This window comes from Mustela lutreola, chromosome 12, assembly GCF_030435805.1.
Source record: "Mustela lutreola isolate mMusLut2 chromosome 12, mMusLut2.pri, whole genome shotgun sequence".
Classification (NCBI taxonomy): Eukaryota; Metazoa; Chordata; class Mammalia; order Carnivora; family Mustelidae; genus Mustela; species Mustela lutreola.
The window spans coordinates 12858960-12878460 of record NC_081301.1 but is presented as its reverse complement, the minus strand read 5'-3'; the positions used below and the strand labels follow the sequence as shown (position 1 = coordinate 12878460).

The following is a 19501-nucleotide window of genomic DNA, read 5'->3' as shown; positions in this document are numbered from 1 at the left end:
CCCTAGAGAAGTATGATTGATGTAAATAGTATCTGTACTGAGGATAAATACACAGAGTGCTGAGTACGAAAAGATGAAATGTTCTCCAGGCACAGATGTGAAAACATCTCTAAGTTATATTGCAAAATAACCAGCAAATGTATCCTATGCGCTTGTGGTTTTCAGGTCTGTGGCTATCACGTGTATCCTCTGATACCAGGTGCATTGTGGAGAGAGAAAGAGGTTTACGTTATACATGGTGATGAACACTGTCTTTCTAGAAGGAAGCTCGACTCCTTTTTTAGAGCAGTTGTAAGCGAGAGATGGGAGACCTTGCGCGTCCCCTGTCTGCATCGGCGGACGGTCGGACGGCGCTGTCCCTCTATCTTTACTTTAACGTAATTAGAGTCTGTTGTGCTTTTATTAGGGGCTGTATAGGTTTCCTGTTGCTACTGTAACAAATGACCATAAATTTGTTGTCTTAACACAACACAGATTTATTATTTTACAGTTCTGGAGGTCAAGAGTCTGAAACCTGTGTCCCTGGGCTAGAATCAAGGTGTCAGCAGGACACTATTCCTTGTGAAGGCTCCAGGGGAGGCTCAGTCTCCTGGACTTTCCTGGCTTCTAGAAGTCTTTGACCCATGGCCCCCGGCCCCCTTGCTCCCTTCACCACAGCACCAGCTCTGCCTTCTCCAACCCTCCTGTCTCCTTCTTGGGATAACGTTGGGTCCACGAGGTCATCCAATGTAAACTTCCCATCTCAGGGCTCTTGATTTCATCTTGTCTGCAAAGTCCCTTTCACCACACAGATGACCTCTTCAGAGGTTCAAGGGATTGAGACCTGGACTCTTTGGGGCCTATTATTCTGCCTACCGCCCGTGGGTAAGGCTCAGTCACTTCTAAGGAGCACCTGTCCCCCTTCTCCCAAAGACAGATGACCAAGAACTGAACTGGAAAAAGTACCCAGTGGGAGGCAGGAGACCTACCAACTTATCAGTGCAATATTTTGGTAAACTCACTCTTTATTTAGCTCACGGTTATGAGCAGATAATAAGAGTACGGATGTGCTTCATTAACACACACAAAGATAGACACAGAGCCATCATAGTTGGACTGCTGCGTCTGGAAAGTTCCAACAGTGTGAAGATTCCATGGCCCGTTGCCATGGTGATTTTACCTTTGGCTCATCCTGCTGTTTACCTGGCCACTCCCATGGTGGGGGTGGGCAGAGGGGATGGCGGGGACCAGTCTTTTGGCCCTCCAGGATGGGGGGCTTCGTTCCCTCACCCACTGATTTGTTACTAGGTCCACTTTTTGAACTTTTCCTGATTCACTCTCTGTAGCCATCTGGTAATTTGGGCTGCCGTTTCTGATTTATTGGTTTCATTTTCTGACTTGTTTTTTTTTTTCCTCCTCCTCTCCTATGTGTTCAGGGGGCACAATTCATGCTGAATTCTCATACTACATATTTATATTGTAATTTTTCTGTTAGTTTTTGGTTGTCTCAATTATTCTTCATTCAGTAAACAGTGTGGTCATCTCTGTCCACCCCTAGCCCATCCCTTTCTTCAACGAGAACGTCTGATGATAAATGTTTCGAGAACTATTGATGATTTTTTTTCTATATGAGCTTGTGCGCGCACACACACACACACACACACACACACACAGAAGGTAAAACAGTGTATCGGTTTAATCACATAGACAACAAATGTACTTCAGCCTAAGGCATCTAGGGTAAGCCTGTGTGGTGAGGGTTATATTTCTGGGCCTCTTACCTCTAGATTGCTAACTCCTCTATTAGGTAACACGGGATACCAATCCATTTCTGCAGTTAGTTTCTTGGGATGGAAAATCTCAATTATTTACACACAGGTATGATTCCATGTATTTCAAATAGGCTGTTTATTACTTTTCCATTTTGAAATCATCACGGATATATAAGCAGTTGCAAAAAGAGTACAGGGAGGTCTCCCTGCACCCTTCACCTGGTTCCCCTGATAGTTACGTCGCAATGTGACTATATTGTGGTACCCTCCAGCATCGATGCCTTCCAGCCATAAACCCACGGGGGAGCACGCCTCTAGTTAGACAGGGTGAATTTATTTTTTATTATGCCAGCGAGGGAGCACATACACCACCGGGAACCACAGGACATCTCAGTCTTTATGAATATGGTAGAAAAAAATACCTACTATAGGATTTGGACTTTGATGGGGGTGCTTTGGGGGGAAGCCTAAGGAAGTGAGGTTCACTCTAGCTGGGCTGCTGTGAGAATGTGGGGCGATTTTATGATGAGGGATCTCCACACGTGTCTTTAGGGAGAGGAGGCAAGCACAAAGATAAAGCTGTCATTGTAGGGAAGCAGCAGATGTCATTTTAGCCACCTCAGGAGGGTGTTTGGTATTTTGTGGGAGGCACAGTGACTTGACTTTGGCCACTTGCTTAGGCAAAATTATGACGTGGCCTTGTTTTGTCTCACTTTAACCTGGTAAACTTGTCTGAGGCTCGTACCCTAGAAGATTTTGTATGTCTAAAAGGAGAATAACATGGCACGTCTATGAATGCCGGGTTGGATTCTGGGTGCCAGGGGCTGCTGTCATCCACTCTTTTCTCTCCTTTTCTGCAACCTGGTACCTGTGTATGTATGATTCCGTGCCTTTTTAAAAAAAAGATTATTTATATATTAGAGAGAGAGAGAGTGACAGCAAGAGAGGGAACACAAGCAGGAGGAGTGGGAGAGGGAGAAGCAGGCTTCCCGCTGAGCAGAGAGCCTGATATGGGGCTCCATCCCAGGACCCTAGGATCATGATTTGAGCTAAAGGCAGATGCTTAGTGACGGAGCCACCTAGGTGCCCCAGTTCTGTGCCATTTTATCACATGTGTACATTCACGTAACCACCATCACCATCAAGACACAAGACCCTATCAATACCAAGAGCTCTCATGCTGCCCCTTTATAGGGGGCCCATCTGACATGCCCCACTCTCACCACCATCCCTAACCCCTGGCAAACGCTATTCTGTTTTCCATCTCTAGAACTTTGCCACTTTAAGAACGCCATATCAATGGAATCATACTCCATGTGGCCTTTTGCTACTTGCTCCCCCACCCCAACATAATGCCCTTGAGATCCACCCAAGCTGTGGAAATCAATCAATAGTGCATTCTTTTTTTTTTTTTTTATTGTTGTGTAGCATTTCATGGTATATGTGTTTATTTCCTGTTGCTGCCACAACAAATGAAAATTTAGCAGCTTAGGTCTATCTGACTGGCTTAGTCAGAAGAGCATATGACTCTTCATCTCAAGGTCGTGGGTTCAAGCCCCACGTTGAGTGCAGAGCTTCCTTAAAAAGAAAAATAAATAAACTTAAAAAATATTGAACAGCCCATACAACACAGAGCTGCCATCGGACAGTTCTGTAGGTCAGAAGTTTTCCCTGGGTCATGGGTCTTGCAGCACTAAAATTGAGATGTTAACAGGTTGAGTTCTTTTCGGAAGGCTCTAGGGAAAAATCCATTTCATTGGCTGAACTCTGTTCCCTGTGGTTGGAGAACGGAGGCTCCCTTTTCTTGCTGGCTGTTAGCGGAAGCATGTTCCCAGTTTCAAGATAGTAGTCACCCACATTTCTCGGTTTGCGATCTCTTCTTCAGTCGTTCCTTTCATGCTTAGAATGTCTCCTGCCTCTTCCACAGTTGCGCCCTTCTGCTTCCTCTTCCTCATTTAAGACTATTTCCCCTGGATAATGTGGGTTAAACGCCCACTTCCTTACCCTTGATCCTGTCTGCAGAGTCCCCATGTAAGGTAACATATCCACAGGCTCTGGGCATTAGGAAAAAGTGTGGACTTCTTTGGGGGGCTATTTTCCGCCTCATACACGGTGGATGGACCACAGTTTCACCGTTCACCTATTGAAGGACAATTTTGACTGTTTCTGGTTTTTGGCTATTAAGCATGTTATGAACATTGGCCCAAAAATATGTAAAAGTGGATTATGCTCCATTTCCTTGGACGGCATCCTTTTTTTCACTCAATGCCATGTTTCTGGGTGTGCTTCATGTGGATCTTACAGAACCAGGTCCTTTGTAGTGTCACTGTGTGCCACGTGAACCGAACCCCCTTAATCATACCTTCTTCCTTGCTCTGTCGTATCCCACCAAATGACTGCCCTGGGGTGAGATCATCCATTCCCGTACTGGTGGACACTTAGATTGCTCCCAACATGTTGCTGCTACAAACAGTGTGGCAGGAGACATCTGGGGGCGGATCTCCTTGTGCGAGGATGAAGCAGTTCTAGATTGGACGTGGAGGAGGGTGTTCTGGTCCTAGAGCGTGTGCGTGTGTCAGTTTCCACTAGCTCTTGTCTAACTGTTCTTCAGACCCGTTCCACTCCACCAGCAGGGATGAAAGAGTGCCGTACACCCCTGTCAGCATTCGGGGTCACTGTTCTTTTTTATTTCTGCGTGTCTGAATGGTGTGAAATGGTATCTGGTAGTTTTAATTTGCATTTTCCTGGTCACCGTTGAGGTCCAGCACACACATATCCCCCTGTCTCCTGTCTCCTTTTTGTGTACTTGTGCTGACTTCTTTTCTCCTGACACCAATATTAGAGGTTGCTGCCTCTCCCTGTTTTTAAGCATTAAGATCTGGGCAGTGCAACCCGACAACTGAAATTTGGTGTCTTGTCTGAAATTACAGGATGTTCCTCAGGCCTCCGTGTTTCCATGGGAACAAGTAACAGTCATCCTTCATGATTAGGTGGTATCCATGGCAACCAAGCCAGCAGCATTTGAATGAAACCGATTTTATTTTATTTATTTTTTGCAAACACATCAAGGTTAAAATGCATTTCTCTGGCTGTGGCTTCCAGGAATGGGAAGACAGCTTGGCTTTCCTGGTAAAATGGAGATTCTCTTGACCTCATGGTGGAAAGGGGGTTGAGGATCTGCTTGTCCTGTGGCCTGGTTTTGCAGGTTGGGAGCCCTGAAGTCATGTGGAGGTCACAGTGGGAGTCAGAGCTGAGGGAAGACTCCTGGACCAGTGCTCCAAGGTCTAGGGATGCCAGCTTCATGCTGCACAGGGTTAGGTCACTTACCCTGTCGGGGATTCTGTACCAGCTGTGTTGCTTAGACCTTTGGGGAGCACAGGACCTGAGCCTCCCAGTGTCTGCTTCCCCAGATTAAAAAGAAAGTCCACTAAATCAAAAGTCAGAGGCATCTATGTTGTTTTTGTCAAGGGTCAGGCTCATTGTAGGCAGAATTAGGATGGGGGCAGACGGTCAACTTTCTATATTCTTTGCCAGTGTAAAATAAAGAGGGTTTGTTTTTTTGTCTTTGCTCTTGTTTTGGTGGCTGAGAATGGAGATTGTCACTGCTCTAACCTTCCCTGACTCATTGGATTGCTGATAAATCAGGAGCTCAGAGACGGAAAGGGGCCGGCCTGGAGTCACACAGCAAAGGCCAGGTTGAATCCTGTCTCCTAGTGACAGCCTTGCGCTCCTCCCCCTGCCCCCGGCTCCTGGCAATGTCAGCCTTCTGTGGGGTCTCAGTGTGGGTTTAGGGGGACAGTTGAAGGAGCTTCAGCACGTACTCTTACTTCCTACCAGGAGGAACTTTAGAGGAAGTCATTTTTGCCCCTGCAAGCTCAGTCTCTCCATCTGGAAAATGGAACTGACTGTAGCTGTCCAAGTTGTTATGTGGGGACTATATGAATGGGTCCAGAACTTGCCTTCTTAGTAGGAAGTGATACTGTCCAAAGTGGGGGGGGGGAATTGGTTCTTGGAAGGGAGGGGGCAAAAAAGTTCTCACTCTTTTTCTGTACGAAGCCCAGTATACGTACGATACAGAAAGATAGCTACTGGATATTGTGGTGTTAAAGTTTTATGGGGGGGAATTAGGGAAAAAAATGTCTAAAAAGACCCCCCAGGAGAAATGGTCATGAAGAGAAGGTAGAGAGATGCTGGCTCCGAACTCAGTGGTCCACGAGGTTTTTAACTTGGGGTTTCGAGCCTGGGGCAGGCTCGGGAAAGCCATTAGGGGTGAGGGATCGAGAAAGAGCCCGGCTCGGGCTGGCCCAGACCCTGCCCCTGAGGACCGGGTGTACGACATGGCTGCTTTCCTGGCCTGACCTCCCCATCCTTCTACAAGCGGGGGCCGGGGCTTGGGCAGTTGGGATCCCGCCTGGAGCATCAGTCAGGGTCCAGCAAGAAGCAGATGGCACTTACGCTAGGATGACTGGAAGTGTGAACGGGAATGGGGCCTCACGGAGAGGAGTGCGGGACCCCAGAGCTCATGATAACTGGGGGTGATCTACTGAGGCTTAGGGAGGGGAGGCAAGCAAGAGCTCAGGAGACAGGCTCATCTTGATAGTAGCTGGGGCCATCAGTGGAGGGAGGCAGCCAGCCAGCCTGGGCCACTCTCCCTCCCCTGATCTCCCCGCCAGGGCCTTCCTCCCCCTGGCCTAACCCCATAGGAGTTGGGGGACCCAGAAGCTCGGTTGGTGGATCCCCTGGAGCAGAGGGCAGGGTGGAGAAAAGTGGAGAATGGAGCTGGGCCCAGTGGAAGCTACCTGGAAAGGTACAAAAGTCCCCTTCAGTGTCCTCTGGAGGGCGGGGAGGCTTGAGAGGTCAGGCAGAACTGGCCACTCTGCAGGAGGGAATGCTGACTTCTGTCCTGTCCTTCCTGTCCTGTCCTATCCTGCAGCCCTCAGCTGCATTTCTACCTTCTGACAGGGAGGGGGCATGGCCAAGTCTTCAGAAATGAAGTTTAAGGTTATTTTGGGAGCACCTGAGAGAGTCTTTGCTCTAGACCTATTGGATTAGGGGCTAACGGACAAGTTCCTTTCCTCTGCGCTCAGCTTTCTCATCTGTAAAATGGGTGGTTGGCTCAAGCAAGCCCTGAGAACCTCCTGGCCCGGGAGGCAAGAGGTGGTATTCTGTCCAGGTTGTCGGGGACATCACTCTCAGAAGGGAGGCAGCCTTTTGGGCTCCTTGGGCCCTACAGGGAACTCTGTGCATGTCTTGCTTGGAGCCACAACGGCCCATGTGCCCAGAAAGAGGCCATGGAGCTGTAACTGTGTGTGTGTGTGTGTGTGTGTGTGTGTGTGTGTGTGTGTGTTGGGAAGGGGGGGACGTTCCCGAGGGGCTTCTGGAGGCTGACCACAGTGCCTCACGTGTGGGTAGGACACAGCAGTTAAGGTGGACATGCAGGTGCAGGCGATGGGGGAGGGGGAGGTGTTGTGGGGGGAGGTGAAGGTAGACTGGGGAGCACAGGAGATTTCCTAGGGAAACCTCCAGAAAGAGTGGGTGTCTCCTAGAGTGTGACTGGCTGGGACCGTGGAGGAGGGAGGAAGGTTCTCAGCAGGAAGCACCACGAGGGAGACACCGAGGCCCTCAGAGATTGTAGTCACTGGGCTGAGGAGGAACCGAGTGGAGGAAGCTTTCCTGGAGGAGGTGACTCCGGGCTGGCTGGTGCACATCTGGGCCTGGTATCGACCCTTGCCTTCGGTCTGCCTTAGGTCAGCAGTGCTCAGACCCATCTCTGTGGGTGGCCCACCTCCCCCAGGCCCAGGGTGGCATTGCCTGCTGGGCAATCGGCCAGGGCTTGGTACTGGCGCCCTTCCTTGGGGGGTGATGGGCTCTGGCCTTCCACATGTCTGAAGACCTCTGCCCAATCTGGCTGTAATGAGGGAATGGACTGGAAGGTATAGACGTTGTCCCCTGTAGCCCCTTCTCCCTTCTGGGAAAGCCTGCTCCTCGCTGTCATCTGTCCTGTGTATGTGCATACGTCCACCTGTCCTCACGTGGATGTGTCCCTGGAGATGAGTCTGTGTGGGTACGTACACGCATTGTTGTGGCCGTGCGCGTGTGTGGAGTGAGAGTGCACCCGATGGCGCCTGTGTGCGTGCAAACCAGGGAAATCTCTGCCCTGTCCTTATTCTTCCTTGCGAACCAAGAGACTTTCCCTGAGCACCCCCACATGCCAGGCTCCACGCAGGGCACTGGGGACATGGAGGTGCAGGCCGATCGGGCATGGGTCTTAGGAGTCCCACGGTCAAGCAGAGGGGACATACACACAGATACGCAGACACATGCACTGGGTGCAAGATGAGAACATAGATTGGCTTGGCCTGGCTGTTGCTGTAGGACCCAGAAGGGGGCCCACGGTGAGGTGCACAAGGGTCTCCAAGGGTCTCCTCTGGGGCCTGCAGGATGGGATGAACTGGCGTCCTCTGTGGGGAGGAGCCCTGGGAAAGGGGCACCTGGAGCTGAGCCTGGTGAGCCTGGTGTGGGGAACAGCCAGCTGGGAAAGCGGATGCCTTGCACTGACCTGGGAAATTTTGAACAGACATGCTCAGGTCATGGCCCTAAGTTTTAAATGAGCCATCACCATTTAAAAATCAGAATCTTTTATATTTAAAAAACCTCAGATTTCCAGCTTCTCTTGAATCATGGGAAGCTGTGGCTGCCCTGGGCCCCCTGTGGCTGCACTGAACAACCAGGAGGCTGCTACCCTTGATCCTGAAAACTCCAGCCCTGCACTGCCATCAAGTGTAAGACCTCTGGAAAAGAAGGTCCGAATTGGAAGCCAGAGATCACGGATTCTTGTGTTTGTAGGGACTGCTTGTATACCTCTAGTAACAGGCAGCTCCTTACGTCACAAGATATATGATTTGAAGTGCAGGTTTTAGACCTTTAAAAAAAAAATGGGGTAGGATGCCTGGGTGGTTCAGTTGGTTGGGCATCTGCCTTCAGCTTAGATCGTGATCTCAGGGTCCTGGGATTGAGCCCCGCGTCTGGCTCTTTGCTCAGCGGGGAGTCTGCTTCTCCCTCTTTCTCTTCCTCTGTGCTCTCCCTTGCTCTCAAATAAATAAATAAAATCTTTAAAAAGAAAAATTGGGATACATATACATATTACATAAAAGTTGCCATCTTAATCATTTTAAGTGTACAATTTAATGGCATTAAGTATATTCAGGTGCTATATATTACGTGCAGTGAGACCATCAGCACTGTCCGTTTCCCTCTCCTTCCCATCACTCCAAACAGAAACTCTTATCATTAAGCCGTACCCTCCACGCCGTACCCTCCGCGCTCAGCCTCTGGTCACCTCTAGTCTGCTTTCCATCTCTAGGAGTTTGCTTAAGAGGTGTTTTGTGTAAGTGGACTCCTACAATATTTGTGTCCGGCTTTTGTCACTCAGCTTATTATCAACGTTTGTCCATATTGCAGCGTGTATCAGAACTTTTGTTCCTTTTTATACGGGAGCCACATTCCATGGTACGGACCTCCCACACCCCATGCATCTGTTCACCTGTGGATGCGTGGTTGGCTTGCATCTGCCTTTGGCTGTTAGGAATAACACTGTTCTACACATTTGCATACAAGTCTGCGTATGTGTCTGTGTCCCTGTTTTCAAGGCTTTGGGTATATATCCGGGAGCGGAATTCCTGGGTCATGCAGTCATTCTGTCTTTCACTTTCTGGGGGAGCCGCCAAACTACTTTCCACAGTGACTATACCATTTTATGAGGACCACTTGTCTGCTGCCCTGGCCAGGTTGGGGAATGACAGGAGGGCCTGACTGAGTGGCCTTGTATGTCCGTCCTCACCCCCTCTCTCCCTCTGTTGACAGAGTCGCCCCAGGAAAGGCCAGGCTCCCGGCGCAGTCTGCCTGGCAGCCTGTCAGAGAAGAGCCCCAGCATGGAGCCCTCGGCCGCTACGCCGTTCCGGGTCACGGTAACTATCTCTGCGTCACCACCGCCACCTGGCCTGGGGTGCTGCTCTGCGACCCCGCGGGCCCCCTTCCTGGAGTCTCACGGACCGGGAGAGCATCCAGCCTCCCTCGTTCTAGGTATCCGATCGCTCAGCTGCTCCCACTCTCGGTGGCTCAGCCTGTGGGTCACGTGGGGGTCCCATCCTGTGAGGGAGGGGGCAGACACAGAGGACAGACAGCCCTGCAGCCGTGGGGCCCGGAGCAAGCTGGCTGGGGGAGAGAGAGAGAGTCGTTTGAGGCCAGATAAACCCAGCATCCCCTGTGCATGTGCGCACCACGCTTTCTCGACTCTTAGGACGGTTTTCATTTTTACATGGGAATATCTCTCTCATGTTACAGCTCGCGGTGTGTCACAATTTCATTGCTGTGTTTTTTTCTTTCTTGGAGAGACATAAAAGAATGCTGTATCTTAAAACTGATGATGTCTTGGAATTGACAAAACACAGCATATATACTTCAGCTGTTGATTCTCATAGGCCCACGGCACACACCTTTTTCTTACAAACCTGAACAACTTTGCGGAGATAGAACGCGGTGACCCTTGATGCCTGACTCTCTGTGTCCTTGCCCAGCACTTATGGTTTCACATGCCTTTTCTTCTCCGTTCAGCATGTTACCATGTGCTTCTCAGTCCGGAGCTCCGTCAGCCCCTGGAGGAGGAGTAGAGTCAGGAGAGTAGAAGCCACCACGGCTTCTCTTCTCCTGGGGGCTCATGGCCTGTAGCGGAGCTGGATGTTTGATCATGAGCTCATCCGTCCATTCATTCAGCAGTTTTGTGGCCTGCCAGCTATGTGCCAGACCCCTTTTTAAGAATGATTTTATTTATTTATTTATTTATTTGTCAGAGACAGAGAGAGAGAGTGCACAAGCAGGCAGAGAGGCAGGCAGAGGCAGAGAGAGAAGCAGGCTCCCCACCAAGCAAGGAGCCTGATGTGGGACTTGATCCCAGGATCCTGGGATCGTGACCTGGGCTGAAGGCAGCAGCTTAAGCCACTGAGCCACCCAGGCATCCTGCTAGGCCCCATTCTTGGGAGTGGGGCACAGTGGGAGGGAGCTGGCCACAAGAGCACCAGGTAGACAAAGTTCCTGAACTTATTGGCTCACATTCTGATGTTCAGGTTATGTGCTGTGATGAAAAGCATGCTGCTGTGATAGAGGAAAACAGGAGGGCTTCCTGGAGGTGGTGTGATTGAGAGGTGGTATTTGTGCTGAGGCCCAGTGGATGAGGAGCCAGTCCTACAGGGAGCAGGAGGAAGAGGGTTTTGGGTGGAGGGAACAGAGAGGGCACAGGCCCGGCTATCACGGTGTGTGATATCAGGGTTCCAGGTGAATTAAGAATGACTAGCTATTCCTGTGCATTGGGAAGGGTGTCCCCCAGAGGCTGACTTATTATTATTCTTTTTTAAGATTTTATTTATTTATTTATGTATTTATTTATTTAATTTATTTATTAGAGAGAGAGCATGAAGGGGGGAGGGTCAAAGGGAGAAGCAGGCTCTCTGATAAGCAGGGAGCCCAATGCGGCATTTGATCCCTGGACTCCAGGATTATTACTTGAGCTGAAGGCAGTCGCTTAACCAACTGAGCCACCCAGGCACCCCAGAGGCTGACTTTTGAGCTGCGACTTGAAGGGTCAGTGGAATCTGTATAGTCAGGGACAGTGAGAGAGGGAGTTCCAGGTAGGGGAACAGCAGTTGCAAAGGCACAGAGGCACACGAGAAATGGATGCGTTTGTGGACCGGCGAAATGTTTAGTGGGACTGGAGTTGAGGGGGGTAGAGGACAGGGTAGGGCGTGAAGCTGGGAAGCTGGGCGGAGTCTGGCTTAGGTGGAGCATCAAGTGCCAGGCTAAGGGATGGGTGTGTCCCCAGGGCAACTGATTGTCCCACCTGTCTGTGTGCCATAGAAATGCTTGCAAAATACGTTTTTAGGCCCCTTCAAGATCTCAGAGCAGGGGGCCCGGGGCAGAACCTGGATATCTGCATTTTCACAAGCATCCCCAGGTGGTGGTTGAGAACTTCAGGCTCTGAATCAACCTTGGGCCATAAGGAGGCAAGGGAAGCCCCGGCCGAGAGAGTGCGTTCAGGGTCCCTCCCCTGGGTGTGGCGAGGGGGGGCCCTGGGAGAGGGTCTCCAGCTGGCAGGGAGGGCCAGGACGCTGACACCTGGGTGACCTGGGTCAACCGCAGCTGAGGCCGAGTCCTGCCTTCCCCAGGCTCTTGGGGGCTACAGCCACAGGGGCCGAGCCTTCAGGGGCCTGAGGGAAAAACTGACTAATAATAACGTGGCCACCTGCCCTGTGCTTCCGGTCTCACATTTGTGATCTCTTTCAATCCTCGAGACAGCCCTGAAGCTGACACTTTGATCACCCCATTTCACAGTCAAGAAAATTGAGGCTCAGGGAGGGGAAGTCACTCAGCCAAGCCCCAAATGCTAATAAATGGCCGAGCCAAGACTGGGACCCAGCCTGTCTGACGGCAGAGGGCGAGCGTGCTGTGAGGAGGAGAGCTGTTCCCCCGCCCCGCGCCTCTCAGTGTGGCCTTTTTCCTGTGTCCCCTTGTTTGGCTGCTCCGATAGAGGCACCATCCCACCTTGATGTGGCTGTCGCTCGCAGGTCTTTAACTGTTGGGTAGCCTTGTCGTCTTCCCTGCAGTGGCCTCTTCGCTCTGTGTCCTGGTGCGGAGCCCACACGTGGGCAGAGCCAGCCGCAGCCCTCTGAGCCCCCAGGCCCAGGAGTCATCGTCCGTCCTGCTCTGCTGGGTTCTGCAGGCCGGGAGACATGGTCCCTTGCCATCTTCCCCACTTCTCACAGCAGCCCCGAGGGGAGGGACCACGAGCAGCTCCATTGCACAGATGAGGGGACTGAGGTTGAGGGACGTGAAGTCGTTTGCCTCTTGTCACACCGCTCCGAGGGAAGGAGCCAGGCGTGGGTGCCAGTGCTGGTGGACGCTCGCGTGTTGTGTCCTCTGTGCACTTTGGTCCTTTTCTGTGTGCGGCAGTTAAGGAAAGAGATGGGAGATTCTTTCCTTTTTTTTTCCTTTTTTTTTAAGGTTTATTTGTTTATTAGAGAGAGCATGCATGTGAGCAGTGGGGAGGGACAGAGGGAGAGGGAGACAGAGGGAGAGAGAATTTCAGGTAGACTCTGCGCTGAGAGCAGAGCCTGAAACGGGGCTCGATCCCACAACCCTGAGATCATGATCTGAGCCAAAATCAAGAGTCAGATGCTTAACTGACTGAGCCACCAGGCGCCGCAAGGGGTATGAGTTTCTATCCTGGGCTGGTGCTCACGGTTCGTTTCGGAGGTGTTGGTGAGCTCAGAGGTAGGGATCTGTGTTCGAATCCTGGCTCTTCTGTGACCTCGTCAGTCACTCAGCCTCTCTGAGCTTTGTGTCCTTATCAGTCAAGTGTGGAATGTCCACCCTTCCTTGGAGGACTGTGGTGGACCTTCGCGAGGCCTGGCGCCTACAGACCCAAGTCTGACCCACAGTAGACACTTAATACAAAAAATCCACCGCTGTCTTTGGAATTGTGTTTGCCTCTTTGGCTTTAGAACAGTACAGATCTAGGGAGAGTCAGGATGGAAAGCGGAGGACAGGGTGTTTGGGGGAGGGTGGGCAGTGTGCCTGGTTTGAGTGTTGGTGACGCTCTTGTACCCAGACTCTGTGAAGGGCCCAAAGCCCACCCTCTTCCCCTACCCTGGCTTACACTTTCTCATAGGCGCTCCGACAAGTCACATCTGACTGCTGCTCTGTGCAGCCCCCCGAGGGAACTCGGGGAACATGGTTTTGCCTGGGGGAGACAGGGCAGACTGCACAGGATATATTTGAATAACTGGTGTCTTCGCTGCCATCTGAAACCCGGATGACAGATGTCACCACCTCTTACAGAAGTGCCCCTTTGCAACCAGTAGTTTAATGAAGAAGCAACATGTTGTGTTGTATATCGTCTTGACTTCCTCCATGAAGACTAGAGCCTGGGCGGGCCTGGGCTTGTGCAAGCTCACTGCCCAGCTGGGAGTGGGCCACTAGGACCGCATGGAGCTGGGGGGCTCCTGTGTGCCCTGAGGGCTGTGGAGGACCCCGGATGAGGGCAGGATGGGAAAGGAAACTGGAAGTAGGTGGCCAAATGGACGTCCTGCCCATCTTTGGCTGTCAGCTCTCGGGCTCCAAAGAGATGCTGAGGCCAAGATTCAAACCCAGATCTGTTTTCTCTGGACCAGTAGGGAATCCTGGAAAGGAGAGAGGGGCAGAGAGGGCAGGCAGGCAGCAAGCCCGGGGGGCCCCGTATCGGCACAGACTGTCAGGCAGAGTCCAGAGGCTCCGCATGGGCCCATCTCCCTTTCTGAAGCCCAGGCAGGCACCCTTAGCGTAGCGGTGTGCTGCCCCTGTCACCGGCCACCCCGTGTTGGGAAGTCATGGTTTGATTTGGGGGGAAAGCCGTGGTGACGGTTCCTGGTCTCTCCACAGGTCCCCTCAGCCCACCACCTTCCCCAGACCCAACTTCCCCTGGTGTAGGCTGGGTCCTTCCCCTCTCCCTCCTCCGCCCCCACCCCCTCCCTTCGACCTTGAGGAGAGCTGGCAAGGCTGGGGTGTGGGAGGTGGCAGAGGCTCTCGGAAACTTGACAGCCAATTGATTCCTCCTCGGGAAGTTGAAAGTGGAGAATCGTGTTTGAAGGTTTAGCTGAAATTAGGTCTCAGGGCTATTTTTTGCAAGATGGAGAAGGAGACGTGTCAGGGAGGGGAAGGCCCAGGGGGTTGGCGGAAGCTGCAGATAAACTCCGTGCTGGGTTGATTGCTGATGCTTCTAGAAGGGGGTCTTCATTCCCTTCAATTGTCCACTTCTACTGGATGCTCCTTCGTGTGCACCCTCGCGGGTCCTGGAGCTGTGATGGAGGTGTGGCTGGGGTGCTGTGGGCACCCAGAACCAGGGGCAGTCGCTGTTGGCTAGGAAGGGCAGGGAAGAATTCCTAGAGGCATCTTAGGGAGGCTCAGAGATGCTGAGCTTTGAGGGATGTGTAGGAGTTTGTCAGCAACAAAGGGAGAAGAGTGTATCCCAGCTGGGAGAGACAGAAGCCAATAGGAACAAGCCAATGGCCCCAGGGGATTAGAGTGTTGGGTGAGTTGGAGGCTTGAAGTGAGGAGGGAGGTGGCTGGGGAGGAAAGGGAGTGAGTGAAGGCTCTGAACTTTCCCTGCGGGACATAGGAGCCGCGGAGACTCTGGGTCAGAGTGGAGCCAGCGGATCTCTGGGGTGTCGACTTCAGGATTCCCCAGCCCCTCGCCCCCTTCCCACTCCTGTAGCTTCTCTGCACCTTCCCCACAGGTCAGCTGTCTTCCTGTCACACCCATAGTAACAGGCACGTGGACAGAACCTTGAAGGCCTGGGAGGCACCCCTTCCACCCCACCCTTGAGGGCTGTTGGAAATGATCATGAAGCCTTCCTTGGACAGAGGAAGGACTGAAGCTCAGAGAGGGGAGGGTCCTTTCCCGAAGCCACACAGCATATCTGGGCCTGGAACTGAGCCCAGGTCTCGCCGTTCCCTCCGTTTAGCGCTCTTTAGCGTTTAGCTTTGCTCTCTCCAGCCCTCTCTCCCCTGCAGTGGAGACCTTCTCCCTGCCTCCATCAGGTTTCCTGGAAGGAGAGGCTGAAGGGAAGGGGCGTCTGTGGCTCCTGCCCACGTACCAGCACACTGCCACCTCTGGGGCTGCCTCTCTGGGTCTGCGAGTGCCCCTTCTCTGCGAGGGCGACTCCAGGAGGCCTTGGGTGAGGAGTGGGCAGAAAAGCTGGTCAGGGTCACAGATCAGATGAGTTAACACTGTCATTGCACATGCTTCAAAACGAAGGTCCAGAGAGGGGAGGCTTGCCTGGAATGCCTGTCGGGGCTCACTCGCTCCTCCACTCCTGGCTGCCCTTGGCCCACATCAAACGTGCGTTCACATGGGACACATCTATGTCTGTGGTCCCCTAGCCGGTGTGGGGAGGTCAGATGTGCAGCCGTGGTTGACTGTGATGGGACCGTGGCACTGGACCCGGATCAGGGTCCCACAGATGGGTGCCCCTGCCTCTCCTCACAATATCCTGCTCCATGGTGCCCTGTGAGCTGGTCTCCCAGCCTAGCGTCTGGCAAGTGTTTCCCAGATGAGAGGGTGATGGGGAGATCCTTCCTCTACCCCTGCCATTTTGTTATTAAACTGTTCTAATTGTTATTAAACTGTTCAGACGCAAAAGGAAAATTATTATCATTTTGGTCTCTGTCCACCATCCACAGGGAGAGACTCCTTACGTGCAGCAGGAATGTAGGAGCTGGGGACAGTGTCACAGACAACCCAGACACAAAGAGCTGGCCAGGGCAGCCGGGGTGGACCGAGATGCTCTTCAAGTCAGGGATGTCGGACTCGGGACTGTTTGGAACCTCCTGAACCTGAAGTCAGGCCTGGAGCCCTGAGCGGGCTGTGATATTTGGTAGGGCTTGGAGGCTGCTGGCTCCATTAATAATGGTATCATTGCCTAACTCAGTCTCTGTTTCCCCATCTGTAAATGGGCACAGGAGTCCCTTACTCACAGAGTGGCTGTGAGGGTCCGGTGCCTGGCAAAGGGGAGACATTCAGCCTCCCATTCTGTCCCCCATTCTGGTGGGTGGGGCTCACTCCCGCCAGACCCCTTCCCCCAAATCCTCAGGTAGACAGACAGACTCCCACCCCACCCATCATCTGCTGCCCCAGCGCGACATTGCTTTTGCCAGAGCCTCTAGAGCTCGGCCCAGGCACCAAGAAGTAGAGGTGGGTAAAATGATACCTAAGGGGCCAGAGACCAAGATCCCAGGTCCTGAGTATGGATCCAGGGAGCCAGAGGTCTGTGTGCAGGGCCACCTCCCACCAGTTGGGGGCAGCAGAGGGCAACGAGTGGCCGCCTGGACAACCACGCCCAGAGGAGGGTTGGAAGTCCCAGGGGTTTGTGTGCCCCGCCCAGGGCTGCTGGGGCCCAGCTGAACTGAACTACTAGCCACAAAGCTCACCACTGGGTGGAAGAAGAACTCAAATCAAGGAGCACCTATGGACAGCTGGGCCTGGCGCTGGTGGCTGAGCCCACTGGACTGAGGTTGGCCGGAGAGCTGGGGTACCCAGGAAGAGGATCCTAATTAGGGCCATTGTAGCGGGTCAAGGCCTGGGGCAAATGCAGCCTTCCAGCAGGAGCAGAGGCGCAGGCTGAGGCAAGCCTTCCTGAGGACCCCTGTCTGCCAAGCCGGCCAGCAGACTCTCCATCGTGGCCATTCTTCCCCTTTTTGCAGTGTCCTGTTCCATTCTCGCCAGGACTTCGGAAGGGAGCAAGACTGGTCTTTTGGTAGAGGCGGGTGGTGGTCAGAGCCTGGGCTGAAAGTCGCACTGACGTGGGTTCACATCCTAGCTCTGCCAGCCCCTGGCCATTTGGACAGTGATGAAGTCCTTGCAGAGCCTGGCCCACAGCACCAGCCCAGGCTCTGCCGACCATGCTGCTGTTCTCTCCATTTTATAGATGAGAACACTGAGGCTCAGAGAGGGAAGGTGCCTTGTCCCAGGTCACATAGCGAATTGGGGACAGTGCTGGCATTAGAACCTGGGGCTCTGCATCTCCCTGCCTCATCTGGTCTTGGCCCTGCTTCCAGCCAGCGTGGCCCCCAAGGGTCAAGAGGTGTCTGGCAGGGCCAACACTCCTGGCTTGGAACTGTCCCCTCCTCCCACCCCATCCTGTGGCCCCCACAGGCTCTCTTCTGGGTGGGGGGGAGGGGAAGCAGGAGACTGGCTATGGGGGGCAGGGCTGAGATGCCTTCACTTCCCCACCCCCTCATGGTATGAAAATGAAGCAGTTGCCTCCGTCACATCAAGTGGCATTTGGGTTGGATTATAGACATAATTATCTCTGAGTCTTTGGGTGGGAATTGTTTCCAAAGCCAGGAGGCCCTCTTTGGAGGTGGCAGCAATGACATCTGTTTCCGATACAAGGCCCCACACTGGGATGAGTTACTTATCCTGTGGAATTGCTTAAAGAATGCTTAAACCAAGCCATGATTGTTACTGCCCTGCTCTAGCATCTTAGAGGGTTTGGGGGGTGGGATCCGTCCCCTCCCCCCACCACTGGCACCCCCAGTCCTGTCCCCGCCTCACAGCCTTTCTATAGGCTGGTCCTGTCCTCCTCATTTCCCTGCCTTGAGAGCTGCTTCCCCCCTCCACACTCCCCTCACTCCAGCAGGCATCCCCTCCCCTAGGCTTCAGAGCACAGACTGTGACTTAACCATCTACCAGACGGTGACTTTCTCAAGGGCAGCGACTGTTTCTGATTTATCTGAACCCTGGGCATTGAGACGGGGCCTCATTGGAGGTGGGCACCTGGATGGGCTTGTGCAGTGAAGGTGTGTGAGAGAGACAGAGGCAGAGAACGAATTTGGTGAGTGAGTGCAGGTTGGGGAAGGGGAGGGGAGTAGAGATCTTTTGGCTTCTGAGAGCCCCACTTGGTGTCTCTGGGGCCGAGTGACCACTCTTCTTGGGAGGAGAGGTCGGGACAAGTCACCCAGACCAGCACAGAGCCCTGGCAAGGACACTGGCCCTTGTTGTGAAATTGACCTTGACTCCGCCTCCTGGGTTCCCAGGATCCCTCAGGGGCAGGGCTCCCAGGTGAGGCAGGCCTACAGATGGTAAATCACCCAGGAGGAGAGAGAGCCTATAAAATCCTCTCCCAAAACGGTGCGTTTTGTATCCTGTAGTGAAAAGGGCTTTAAAAAGCATTGTTCACTCAGGTGGATTTACAGGCCTGTCACCCCGCCTCTTGCCCTTCCCTGCCACTAACATTTACTTGTCCCTGGGGCTGGGGCACCCTGGGGTCCTGGTCCTCCTCGGTGGCTCTTGGCACAGGGAAAAACAGGATACCACCTCTTCCCTGCCTTGGGGGCTTAAGGGCTACTCCAGGCCAGCTGGAGGCTTGGGGGACGACCAGAGAGAGGATCCCACTTTCCAGAAGCTTCCTGTGGTCTGGCACAGAGCTGGAGTCTCCCCCCTCCCCCATTGACACCCTTCCTTCGTGAAAGCTGTGGTCTCCAGAAGATCCCTCCCATTTGTTGTCACTTGCAAAAGTGGGTCACCAGGGAGGGGAGAGATACCATATGCCCATCCTGGGAAGGATTTAGACCTCAGCTAGACCAATCCCCTCATTGTACAGATGGGGAAAGCGAGTCACAGAGAGCCTCGGAGTGTGGTAATGGGATTATGGAAGAGCTTGGGCTCTAGCACAGACTGGATTGACTCCAGCTCTGCCACTTCCTAGCTGTGTGACCCCGTGAAAGTTGCTTGACCTCTCTGAGCCTCCTTTCTCTCATCGGCACGTCGGATTGTGAGAATTAATGAGGTAAATCCTGTAAATCTCTAATTCAGCGCCTGAAGCTTAGACAGGGCTGAATAAGTACATCTGGTTTACTCTTATTAGCATGTTGGAACATCCCTCATTATTATTAATAGCAGAGCTGGGTTTTGGACTCACATTTCTTGACCCTGAATGTGGTTTTCTTGCCACTCTGCCAGGCAGCCTCTGCCGAGAGTGTTCGCTCAAGCGGAGCGTACAGAGGACCCGGCGACTAAACACCGAAGTCAGTGAGTCACCCAGGAAGACTGACTTAGTGCTGGGACCTCAGGCAGGGCCTGGAGGGAGGCAGAGGGAGAAAGTGGAGACCCTGCAGCAGGGGCGAGGCTCCCTGATGGAGTCAGCCTCCCTGCAGCCAGGCGG

At 52.9% G+C, this 19501-nt stretch overlaps 1 protein-coding gene across 8 annotated transcripts in view; it reads left to right on the top strand.

The window, feature by feature from the left end:
- DAB2IP (DAB2 interacting protein) overlaps positions 1-19501 on the top strand; it is a 189418-nt gene that overhangs the window by 74086 nt on the left and 95831 nt on the right. For 7 of the 8 annotated variants that reach the window (XM_059142886.1, XM_059142883.1, XM_059142891.1 and 4 more), the window contains exon 2: positions 9615-9718. In XM_059142886.1, the coding sequence (XP_058998869.1) occupies positions 9615-9718 (104 nt within the window). Of the gene's footprint in view, positions 1-9614; positions 9834-19501 lie in introns of those variants that run through there. The other variant, XM_059142892.1, reaches the window with a different exon arrangement.